A 12,795-nucleotide genomic window follows, 5' to 3' on the forward strand; every position below is an offset into this window, starting at 1 on the left:
CTTACACTTCACAAAGCTATTGTGGTGCAACAGTAACCATGCAAATTAGTTAAGTGTATGCTGTGGCCTGAAATAAAGGCTTTTTTGAGACTTTCATGGGTCGGTGTACCACACCCTCTAGAACTGCAATAGCATTAGGATCCTAGAAGTTCCACAACCATAACTGTACCTCTGAATACTGCCTTCTCTACCAACCATAAGCAGTAAATTAAAATACAGTCTACCTTGGCTCCCGAGCAAATTGGATCCCGAATGATCAAATTCCAGAAGTGGGTGTTCTGGTGTATGAATGATTTTCGGAAGCCGAACTTCCGATTGGAGCTTCCTGCAGCCAATCGGAAGACACACTTTGGTTTCCGAACATTTTGGAAGGACTTCCAGAACGGATTCCATTCAACTTCCAAGGTATGACTGTAAACCTACAACTAATTTTATTCTACTACTAGCACTAGCACCAATATAAATCTTTACTGATGCTATGAGCAAGTATACTTGTATAATAACACTGGAAGGACATATGTAGGTTCTGGTTTTATTGGATTTAACAGGAGAAACAATCGAGAATGAGCAACCAACCAGTCACAACTTTCCCCAATATTTGCTGACTGAAAGCTGCACTGTGAGAGTTATCATCTGGAGCACATTTTGGAAGGGTATTTGTGTGTGTGTCTGTGTGTGTGTGCCTTCTTCTGCAGATGGATACATTCTATCAATACACTACCAACTAGATACCTCCCATAGTTTTCTACAAACACAATGAGCATGTTGTTCTGTGAAAGGTATTACAGTACATTTCCCTATTATTTTGACAGCCTTAGCAATACCCCAGCAGGACATAGATAAAGCATGACAAGTGCCATCTATGGTGTTCATTAGGGCTGGGCAATATCTGGTTTTCAATATTGCAATATATCACCAGCTAACATTGTGATATACCAATATATCATGATATCTGAAATAAGATGGAGCTACGTAGAGGCGAACATGGTAATGTCCTGGCAACTGCTACTAAGTTACACGTCTAAATCACCACATACTGATGAAACCATCACTTTCATCAGCAGGCAAGCCAAAATGCATCCAAACAAGACTTTGGTTTTGAGCTTGGATGCCAAATGGTACAATCCAAAATACAGTGGTGAGTCACAGAGAATACAAATATGAGAAAACAACAACAACAAAAATAAATTTGATATATATAATTATATGAAAATTAACTCAATGATGGCATGCTTCAACTAAACCATGAAATATTTCTGAAGAATATATTAATGTTCTATGCAGTTTTAGGGGCAAATTTATAATTTACAAAAGTAGTAGGTTTAGTAAAAATATTAATTAAACTTGCATATGATTAACAATTTAATCTGTTTTCTACTAATTTAAGAGTAATTTATGTAATTTACTAATGTCAAGTTGCATCTCCTCTGCTCAGAGGGCCAACTGCAATTCTATGCATGAGTAAGCAAGCCCCACTCAGTTCAACTAAACCTACTTCTACTTTCCTGGGAATAAGCCCCACTGAATTCAGTAGGGCTTACTTCTGAGTAGACAGGCATTTGCTTGCACTGCTTAATGACAAGCACCCACCCTCCCCATCACTCTCACCTCACAACAACCACCCAATCTCCCATTTCAGCATAAGGCAGCAACTGTTAAATCTTCCCCCCCTTTATTTCTCCCTATTACGACACAGAAGCCAGCCCCCCAAAATGCCCCATCCCACCAACCTCTCCCTTTTTATCAAAAGGAAGGAGGACAGGCAGGAGAGAGAGAAGCGATCCCCCCCCCCACATATACACAGGCAGAAGGGAAGACTGGAGTAAAGAAAAAAAGAGTTAAATAACAGGACAATATTTTTTGTTCTTATGCTGAAGAAAATAACCCCCGTTTTTTCTTTCATGGGGGTAGGGAAGGGGCAAATGGGAAAGGGAGCTCCCAGTAAGAAGCCCTGAGCCATCTCAGACCAACATCTCTGTAAATCACACCTACCAGCCTGACAAGCTGGCTACTTGCCTACTTTAAGCAAGCAGAAGCTAATGGCCAGTCTTTTAAGTTTCTGCTGCTGGCTGGCTGCTGCTTTCCCAGCTACGTTCGTAACATAGTGGTTGCAGACATTTCAGGTTACAGACTCCGCTAACCCAGAAATGGTACCTCGGGTTAAGAACTCTGCTTCAAGATAAGAACTGAAATTACACGGCGGCAGCGCAAGGCCCCATTAGCTAAAGTGGTACCTCAGGCTAAGAACAGTTTCAGGTTAAGAATGGACCTCCAGAACGAATTAAGTTCTTAACCCGAGGTACCACTGTAGTTACCTGCTTTTGCAGAGGCAGCGGAAAGAAACATAGTGACTGCTACAGCTGCTCTTGTGAGTTGCTGCAGGAGGCAGCGGAAGCACTAAGAAGCCCTGGCTGCCTACACGGTTTTCTCAAAATTGTGGTGTTTGCCAGATAACATTTTATGAAACCGTTATCGTTATGTGGACTTCATAACCGATTCTGAACGATATATTGAAAAATTGCCCAGGTCTAGTGTCCATTAGTTATGGTAATCCTAGTTCCTTTAGGGGAATAAACTTTGAGACAACTTGGTTTTCCACATTCTGGATTTTGTTTTGTAGGTGTGTTAAAGCATGCATGCTAACAGCCATCCTCTATAATGCAAATGTTTTCTAGACTTTTAAAAAACGCTTGAGTCGCTTGAATTAGTATAATGCTTGAACTACTGCTTACAATAGCAGATAACCCACATACATTTACATATGGATCAACGTTCCAGTTCAATGAATAGCAGCTAAACATGACCCACCTTTAAAAACAAAACAAACTTGCTGCACCAGATGTACCTGCATTCCACCTTTCTACAAGTAACATAGTTTTCTAAAAATACTGTCAAAGATAAGCTGGTTCAAAAGTTAAAAATTAAGGAAGAGCTCGCTTACTGAACTTACTGAAATTCAGAACTTATTTGTACTCATTTAAATATACATAGTATTTGGTATTTCTTTTCTATTATTTACAATTCACTGTTACATGTCAAGGAATTGCAGACACAACCAGCTCTTGCGCTCTATGGGAATGTGCTCAACTGCCTGATCAAAGCCCAGAGTAGCAGCCTAAGTAGGTTTTTAATCACCTCTCCTTTGGCCTGATCCAGCAGGATTCCTCTTATTTTCTTAACTTCCTTACCTACTATCTTCCTACAACTCCTGTTGAAACAGAATCATGGCCAAAGTTTTCCTAGATTATTCTACTTACTCTTATGCTGCTCTGCACCAATTGTCTCTCAATGTAACTTGATTTACATTTTTACTGATAACGGGCTTCCTCCTTTGGAGCTTGATCCTGACAGATAACTGAACATTTTGCTTATTTATTTAACAGCATTTTAAAATCACTTAACATTTAAAATAGCTTAACCAACAACAAAAATACAAACAATGGAACATCATCACACATGAATTTAACAGCAAAATGTAAAACAGCATTTGTTATTCAGAGAAAAATATAGAGAAATACAGAGAGACTAAAGTTATCAGCCAGCTAAGTTAAGACACGGATCCTCACAGTTAGAATCACTAAGGCAGCACTTGGGCCTGCTAAAATTGGTGGGGCAGTTGGATATTAGCTGTTTAATTTGCTATTCTACTCAGATGAGCTTCACAACATACACCAGAATGCAGAGAGGCTGAACCAGAATGTCTTGACTTAAAACTAGTACAACTGCTGATGCAATCTTGTTGCTGGGCACACAAATCATCCTATGATGTTCCACTTCTGTTTCCTATAAGACAAGGTTATTACCCTCCACACACTTTTAAGGGTCACTGCACATATGACCTTTTACAACAGGTTTTAAGCTGCATATACACTGTGTGAAATTGATGGCAGTGTAAGTTTTGCTGTAAATGCACAGCTCTAATACAAGAATGTTCATATATATGTATACATTGTAAAGTAGTTACTTTCTTGTACACATGGTTAAACTGATAGGATGTTTCTAGTATTCCATGTTAGCTATTCCTTGTATTATTATTTTTAAACAAGAGAAAGGAGAGATACAGGGATACTTGGCCAGATACTGGAAACCAAGTTTAATCTGACATAGAGACCTTAAAGTCGTCAGTTTTGCCAAGACTGCAATCCTATGTACACATGCTTTGAAATAAGACCTATTTATGTCAGTGGAATTTTCTTTCTAGTAAACATGCTCAGGATTGTGTTGTAAGATGTACAGCATGGAGTTACATCTGCTATGGACCCATTAATTTCTTTTATGTATATCCAGACCAAGATTCTCTAATGTACGGGTAGTGCATCACAGAAATATTAACATTTAAGGCTCCATAGAGCAGTGTGGCAGCTGGGAGCACTGGGTGAACAGTTTTATCATTATCAGGAAAATAGGAGATGGTGTTAGCAGTATGATCTAAAGCAGTTATTCTAGTAAAACCTCTCCATAGACCATGTTGACAATTGCCATTTCAAGACACTGACAAATGAAAGCTTATAAAGAACAGTGATGAACATGCCAAGTGGGTGCTGCTAGTTTTAATAATATAAAGATTTTTAATTCCACCTCCAGCATATTGTTTTTAGCCAGACAGCAAAGCACTTAATGCTCCTAATGAACGTGAAGTGCTTTATACGAAGATTATACACAAGTGTACTCATTTTGCAGACTATAGTAGTTGTGGGTCTCATTCAACTGTAACTAAAGACTGACTCCCTTTGGACATAGCATCTGTGTCCAGAGACAAACAGGCAATAGTTTGCCAGATAAGTTATCTATTAGATGAACTCCAATTACGTCAAGCTTCAAGGCCTTCTCCATATTTTACAAGCTGAAGCACTCCAAACATGATAGCTTCTCTGTATGTGCGTTTGCCAACAGCTTTGTAATACACAGGGCAGACTTAACGATACTCAAACAATGTAACACAGCCATTACTTCCCAGCTAGAACTCAGTATTCCTCATGAGAACCCTGCCACTACATGCACACATTTTAAATCTATACATTTTAAAGAACTTTACTAAATGCCTGTTAACATGTGTATTGCAAATTAATGACAAACTGAAACATTTGAGAAGGGCCAGTGTCTTAGAATAACCTGCTTGTTGCAATTTAGGGTCTAATATTAGCATGGTAACGAAGTCAACATTTCTGTGTCTGGACACTTATGTGAGTCATGGACTACCCCAATAACTTACATTATGATTCTTATTATTTATTTCCTACGTCATCCTTTCTTTTAAGGAGCTCAAGTTGGTGTACATGGCTTTTCCCTCCACATTTTATCCTAACAACTGTGTGAGATAGGTTAGGCTGAAAGACAGTGGCTGGCCCAAGGTCACCCTGTGAGCTTCAGGGCCAGGTGGGTTCAAACCCTGGGCTCATAGGCCATAGTCCAACCCTCTAACCATGACACCACAGCGGCTATTGCAACTGAGCACTCTGGTCCAAGTCATTAAAGTGAATCAGTCACATAAGTGAAAATAAGAAGCAACTATAGCTCAGCATGAACCACATAGTTCTTTGGGCCATCAGGGAAGCTCCTAGAAAACAGGAAACAGAACTGCTGCACTAAACTTAATTTCACAACAGCAAAGTGTCAAGGCTCTGCAGTTCAGAGAACTGATACAACAAAATTAGTGTTGTCCAAATTGGGCAGTACAGTAATAATATTAAATTGACCTAGTAGCACATATACGTAAAAGCAAATTTCCATACTTTCTTCAGGCCAGGGTCACTTCAATACTTCCTCCCAAGATGTACAAACAAGGTTGTTTCCTGTGCAGTCCCCAAACTACCTAGGATTGTAGAGCTGGAAGGGACCGCAAGGGCCATCTAGTCCACCCACTGCAGTGCAGGAATCTAAATTCCCCAAGAACAAACCAAGCAGCAATTACATACTTTGCACTTTACAAGTTTTACCACTCATTTTCCCCGTTGCTATTTTAAAATATGGGATATATATATATACACACACACACACACACACATATACATACAGACACATATGTATACATATGTATACACACACACACACACACACTGACAAAAAACCTCTTGGATACACTGTGTTATGTACATAACTATGCTATGCATTGCAATAAATGAAATAAGGAATACTCCAAGGGGAACATCCCCTGCATCCGGGGGTGCCAGAGTCTATCAAAGCCCCCCCACCACCACGTTTTTCTGTATGCCCCTTGGTGTTTTTTTTAAAAAAAATATTCCCTCGTATTCCACCATAGCCAATAGCCTCAGCTCAACCCATCGCGGGGCAGGAAATCCTCCGCAGCCACCCCCGAGTAGGGGGCCCAGGGTGGGCGTGGGAACGTGGGAAGGGTGAGGGACGGAGCGTGTCGGTGGTGTGGGGGGAGCTGGGCACGTACCTCGTTCTCCACCCCCACCCACCCCCCTCGCCGCCCCCTTGAGTCCGGAGCCTGCTGCCCCTGGGATCGAGGGGGTCTCGGGAGGGAGAGGCGGCAACGGCGGCGGCTTTACCTGCAGGACCACCTCGCTGGGCAGCTGCGCGGCGCGGAAGAGCTCGAGGACCCTCCCGTTGGACGCCACTTTCTTGGTGCTCTCGGTGTCGCAGTACGAGAAGAGGTCGCAGTAGTAGCGCTGCTCGGTCTCGCTCAGCGTCAGACCCTCCATCTTACGCCAGCCCGGCCCGGCCCCGGGAATCGATCCTGCCACTGGGCGGGGCGGAGGGACGGACGACGGACGGCAGGGGAAACAAACGGACGGACGCGGGGCCGCGCTCGCACGCGCGGGAGCCACCGCTGGCGACGGCGGCGGCTCCGTGAGGAAACGGCCGGGAGGGGGAGGGGTCGGGAGGGGGCGGAAGGAAAGAGAGGGGGGCGCGTGCGCTCTCTCTCTCGCTTGCGCGCGCGCCGCCTCAGCTGTTGCTTGTTGATCTCGCGGAGATCCTTAAAGGAGTTGGGGAGGGGAAGGCGGAGGAAGCGCCGCGACACCAGGGGGAAGGGGGCGTGGCGTTCGAAAGGGAGGAAGAAGAAGGGAAGGGGTGGGTGGGTGGGTGTGCGCGCGCGCGCGTGTGTGTGTGTGTGTGACACTCCCGATAAAAAAAAGTTTTACGGACGTCTCTCCTTGGACGTAGCCACGCCCTCTCGGCCTGGCGGAACTCGCGCGCAGCTACAGCCCCGACTTAACTCTGTTCCTGAAAAAAAAAGGGAGGGGGGAGGAAACGCCTTCAGAAGCCGCCCGTAGGACCCGGATGCGAAAATAGGCTGACGCGCGTAGTGTGTCACGCATGGTTCCCCCCCCAACTTGCTGATAAATCATCTCCTGCGTTTCTCTCTCCCCACCCCCACCTGGCGGTGTGGAGGGACAACTGCAGCCTCTTTCCACTTTCCCTGGCACCGATAAGGGCCGGTGTTTTTTTTTTGCCGCCGCGCCGTTTGATAGGCGGAAGCAGCGCTGGAGCCCTGGTGATTTTTGAAGCGAAGAGAGCAGAGCAAAGTGCGGGAATGGAGCTTATTTGCAAGCCTGTGACCTGCGCATCCTTTGAACATCTAAAGTGTGGAGGAAATTCCTGCCCCTTGTGAATTTGTCCCCAGCGAACTCAAATTCCCGCCCCCTCCCTTTAAATTCTGTTTGGCCCTGGTTCACACTTGGGGAAAACAAAACGCAAATTCGTTTCTGTTTGTTTTTTCTGGATTGTCACTTAGGAATTGCCTTTCATGAATTCCACTGCAGTGAACTCAAAATCCCCAATGCCGCCCTTTTAATACTAGTTGGCTCCTATTTACATTTGGGGAAACAACATGCAGATTTAGAAGCTACTGTATTATTGTTCTCGTCTAGACCATGGGTAGGCAAACAAAGGCCCTGGGGCCAGATCCAGCCCAATTGCCTTCTAACTCTGGCCCACGGGTGGTCTGGGAATCAGCATGTTTTTACATGAGTAGAATGTATGCTTTTATTTAAAATGCATCTCTGGGTATTTGTGGGGCATAGGAATTTGTTCATTCCCCCCCCCCAAATATATATAGTCCAGCCCCCCACAAGGTCTGAGGGACAGTGGACTGGCCCCCTGCTGAAAAAGTTTGCTGACCCCTGGTCTAGACCCATGTGCATAGCCAGGGTTTATGTTGGGGGGCCAGAACCTCAGTTAATTATTTTTATTGATTTACGGTACTTAATTTAGGGGGGCACCTGCCCCCCTGGTCCCCCTTGGCTACATCCATGTCTAGACCCTATCATTTAGGATTTGTGCTCCTGTTTTAAGCAAAACCTCCGCCCATATAACCCATTGTAAATAACATACATAGGTGGAAGCCCTCTTGGAGTCTTGTGAAATATTTTCCTCCAGCCATTTATTGCAGCCAAAGTGTAAATGTTGCATTGGGTTGTGGGAGAAACTTTCTTGTTGACTTCTAACTACTGTTTTCTGGAAAATGCACTGCAAACTTCCTTCACAGTGAGGTTTGATGTGTGAGAGAGAAACTAAAAACTGTTAGCCATACCGTGTAGCTTCATTTAGTTAGACACTGTTACAGTGTTTCTCCCTATTTATTTCTGTTTAACATAAACTTCTGACAGCACAATCATATACAGTGGTACCTCGGGTTACATACGCTTCAGGTTACATACGCTTCAGATTACAGAAATAACCCAGAAATATTACCTCGGGTTAAGAACTTTGCTTCAGGGTGAGAACAGAAATCATGCTCTGGCGGCACGGCGGCAGCAGGAGGCCCCATTAGCTAATGTGGTGCTTCAGGTTAAGAACAGTTTCAGGTTAAGAACGGACCTCCAGAATGAATTAAGTACGTAACCCGAGGTACCACTGTACATATTTCCTTGGAAGTAAGTTCTGTTGTGTTCAGTGAGGCTTCCTCCTATGTAAGTGTGTACAGAATACTAAAAGCTACATCTCTTTCTACAAGGCAGATTTATTTATTAAATTTATATCCTGCCTTTCCTCCCAAGGGAGTCCAGCTGCTATATTCCAGGCAGCCATTATATTGTCCAGACATTATATTGTTCCAGAACAAACCAACTTACCACAACCTATGATCAAGGCTTTATAACTATGAAGCCCCTGCACTTTGATGGCATGAGGACATGGAAGGAATGAAGGAGGGGGTATATGCTTCCTTAAAACATATACAGTCATACCTCGAGTTGTGTTTGCTTCATGTTGCATTTTTTTCAGGTTATGAATGCGGCAAACCCAGTCTGCATGCTTCGTGCATGCGCAGGAGTGCTCTATTGTAACACGTGCAGAAGCAGCGCTCTACTTAGGGACTTTTCGGGGTGCGAAGAGCACCCCGGGACGGATCGCGTCCGTAAGTAGAGGCACCACTGTATCTTCAAGCAGCAGATTGGCCCTAAAATGCATATGGAGATTCATTGCCTATTTTTCTTACAAATGAAACTGAGCAAAGATGTTAAATGTGTTTTGGGGGTGATATCTGCCTTTTGGGCTGTCAGTTTGCAAGTCTTGTTAAAAGGGATCACAGCATTTCATCTCTTTTACTGTCCTGATCTAATCCTGCAGAATGTAGAAATAAAGAATTAGAAAGGCCATTCATTACTATGCTGCAGTACAAAGAGCTCTGCAAAAGAACATAGGAAGCTGCCTTATACTAAGTCTGAGTAAGTAAACAGAGAAAGCTATCTAAACCCGGAGATAGAGTCACCCCCACCCCTATACTCCATTCCCCAAATGCAATGGTAATATATAATATAAACTTGAAAATGATGACTCACACTTCAGGCACCAAAGATCCTTCACTGGTCAAATAAAAAAGAAAGGAAGGCACTTTGATCACGTTTGGATGGGCAGTCAACAACACGTGGCTTTTTCTGAAACTGAGTAGGCTGCTTTGCCTGGCATGCTCAGAATAAGGCAAAGCAGGTGAGATGAAAAATGAGAGAGGAGTTTGGACTGGGGAAGATGCTGAATGCTAGTTAGTTAAGCTAGGTGTTTTTAGAGCCAATCTATGTGTCAAGAATCATCACATGACAGAGACTTTTGTGGACCCTATCACTCCTCCAACCTGCATGCTTGAATGTTAGGAGAAGAAACTATGATAGTGTAAATCCTTCACTCGGACATGTACAGTGGTACCTCAGGTTAAGGACTCAATTTCTTCAGGAGGTCCGTTCTTAACTTGAAACTGTTCTTACCCTGAGGTACCACTTTAGCTAATGGGGCCTTCTGCTGCCGCTGCGCGATTTCTGTCCTCATCCTGAAGCAAAGTTCTTAACCCGAGGTACTATTTCTGGGTTAGCAGAGTCTGTAACCCAAGGTACCACTGTATGTTTCTCTGTAGACTGAAAGCTGTTAAGAGTCAGCCCAAAGGCCTCCCTCCACTTCTCCCTGATCCTAAATGTACTATTTTGGCCAAACAGAAGAGGAGGGAAACTGGCTAAGAACTTTTAAGTGATATGATGAAGAATGAGCTACAGAAAACACACTTCCAATGCAGTCCTAGGGATGTCTAATCAGTAGTCCTGAGATCAGTGGGGCTTAGGTGGCAATGCCATACCCTCTTACTTGGGAGTAAGTCTAATTGAACTCAATGGAGCTTACTTCTGAATTGACTTACATAGGAGTTCATGGTTAGTCTCAACTGCATTTAGAATTTAAGTGGGCTATAACTGTCAGTTTGCATTTCTTAGTACAGAAAGTATTGATCTGATGTGTAGAGATATTTCCTATTCTGCAGCCCTGTTTAGGGAAGCTTTTAATGTTTGATGGATTACTGTATTTTAATATTTTGTTGGAAGCTGCCCAAAGTGGCTGGGGAAGCCCAGCCATATGGGCGGGGTATAAATTATTATTATTATTATTATTATTATTATTATTATTACTACTACTACTACTACTACTACTACTATTATTTTTATTAATTCAAGAGGGTTTTGGAAGCTTCTCAGTGTGACAGAAAGTTCTTGATGTTTGGGTTATTGTTTGGGTTATAGCTTCAGCTGATTTAAACTGGTTCTCTTATCTCTTTCTGTCAAGGTCATGCTAACTATAAAAATACGGCCAGAAGAAGCCTGGGTTTAACTTTCTCTTTCTATCTGTTCTAGTGTGGTGTTCTGTTCTGTATGCTATGGTGTTAAGGTTTAGTCTTGTTATAAGTTGTTAAGGTTAAGGTTAAGTCTGCTGCAACTGGATTTCTTATGGACTGTGCCAATCCTGAATGTATTGGATCTGTGACCATTATGCTCATTTGCCTTCAGTAGCAGTAAAGCTCTGCTGGATGAAGTACAATTGCCTCTGGCCTATTTTTGGGAACTCTGCAATGTGTTTAAGTTTTTTCCTCCTCTGGATGACAATAACTTGCCTGTTGCCACAGGAAGGTCCGGCAACTGACAAGTCATAGCTGAACCTGGGAATAGCCTTTTGAAAAGTATTGTAGCTGAGACAATATCAAAAGTCTGCCTGAGTTAATTTATCTATTTGTTGCCTTTCTTCTAAGGCACCTAAGATGTTGTGAGTTTGGGGGATTCCATTGTTGATGAAACCAGACGGATTTCTTGGTGAGGTAATGGCCCTAAGTATTGGTCAATGGTATAAGAAAAGAATTTGCGAATGGAAGGGACCTCTCCCCTACCTGACTGATAGTGAGAAAGACAAAAACCAAATTGTGTGTGAGCTAGAGCTGGGTTAAAAGCAGGCTACTGTCAGAATCCATCAAGTGACAGCCATGCTTGATTTCTGCTTGAATCCAAGGCTGTGACTACAGGAGAAGCAAGACCTTCTAGGTTGTTAATGCTGTGAGCCCCTCCACCATAGGCTCAGGTTGCATATATGTGTAAATAAATCATATATCAGAAAGACACCACAGTCTCTGCTGTCCCTCATTCCAAGGAAACCAAACCCTTGGAATCCCACACTGCTCAGAGATTGGGGTGGCATGCATCACTAATTTAAAATATCATAATTACAATTGAAACTTTTAGAATAAACAAATAGTACAAAATATTCTCAGGCCAACTTCAAGAGCTGATGGCACAGCCTTCCTGGTCTGGGCTTCCACACTTCTACCTTCTCTCAGAGCACACAGTAACTTCTGAAGTCGCTGGACATAGGAGCTAACTCCTGGGACCCAAGGGGTCTACATAGGGGGGGGCGGACTTCCTTTTTAACCCTTCCCCGCTCGTTCCTGATTCAAAATAATTTTTTTCTTTAAATTCCAAATTCCATGTTACTCACGGGTTTTTAGTTTAGAGTCCAATTGTTCCAAGGAAAAAGTCAGCGCTCTCCGTCAATGGCTTGCGGCTTCGCTCCGCAGAAGGAGCAGTGGACTCACAGCACTGCGCCGCACCCCGTCTCCGTTCAGAAGCCTTTAAAAAGGCTCCTTCGCGGTTTGGGGGCGCAAATGGTGCCCGCCGAGTCACCAGGTTCACAGGCATCCGCGCCTGTGATTTTTGAGGGTCCCCGCGTCGCTGCCGCGGGCAAGACCCGATCCTGCGGAGCCGATTCCCTCCGGAGCTCGGAGGGAATCCGCCATTAAACGATGGCACTAACCCGGAAGTCCCAAGGGGTCTTCACCTTCCATAAAATATTTGAGGGGCCGGGTCCCCTCCCCAAAGCTGATGAGCATTGCCATTCAAATAGTGTGTGCACACCACATCATGTGATCAGTTATGCAGGGTGGGGCCTATCTATCGCTCCAATATTTTATTCAAGTTGGAACCCCTGCCCTGGGAAAGAAGAAGAAGAAGAAGAAGAAGAAGAAGATGGGGAGTTTGGATTTGATATCCTGCCTTTCACTCCCTTTAAGGAGTCTCAAAGCGGCTAACA

At 43.7% G+C, this 12,795-nt stretch overlaps 1 protein-coding gene across 6 annotated transcripts in view; it reads right to left on the reverse strand.

The window, feature by feature from the left end:
* The window catches only part of REPS1 (RALBP1 associated Eps domain containing 1), a 37,463-nt gene extending 30,445 nt beyond the window's left edge, over window positions 1–7,018 (reverse strand). For 2 of the 6 annotated variants that reach the window (XM_081855152.1, XM_081855149.1), the window contains exon 1: window positions 6,513–7,014. In XM_081855152.1, the coding sequence (XP_081711278.1) occupies window positions 6,513–6,665 (153 nt within the window). In that variant the 5' untranslated portion in view covers window positions 6,666–7,014. Of the gene's footprint in view, window positions 1–6,512 lie in introns of all 6 variants that reach the window. The other 4 variants (XM_081855151.1, XM_081855148.1, XM_081855153.1 and 1 more) reach the window with 3 other exon arrangements.
* Window positions 7,019–12,795: the final 5,777 nt, after the last annotated feature.

This window comes from Podarcis erhardii (assembly GCF_964252035.2).
Source record: "Podarcis erhardii genome assembly, chromosome: 3".
NCBI lineage: Eukaryota > Metazoa > Chordata > Lepidosauria > Squamata > Lacertidae > Podarcis > Podarcis erhardii.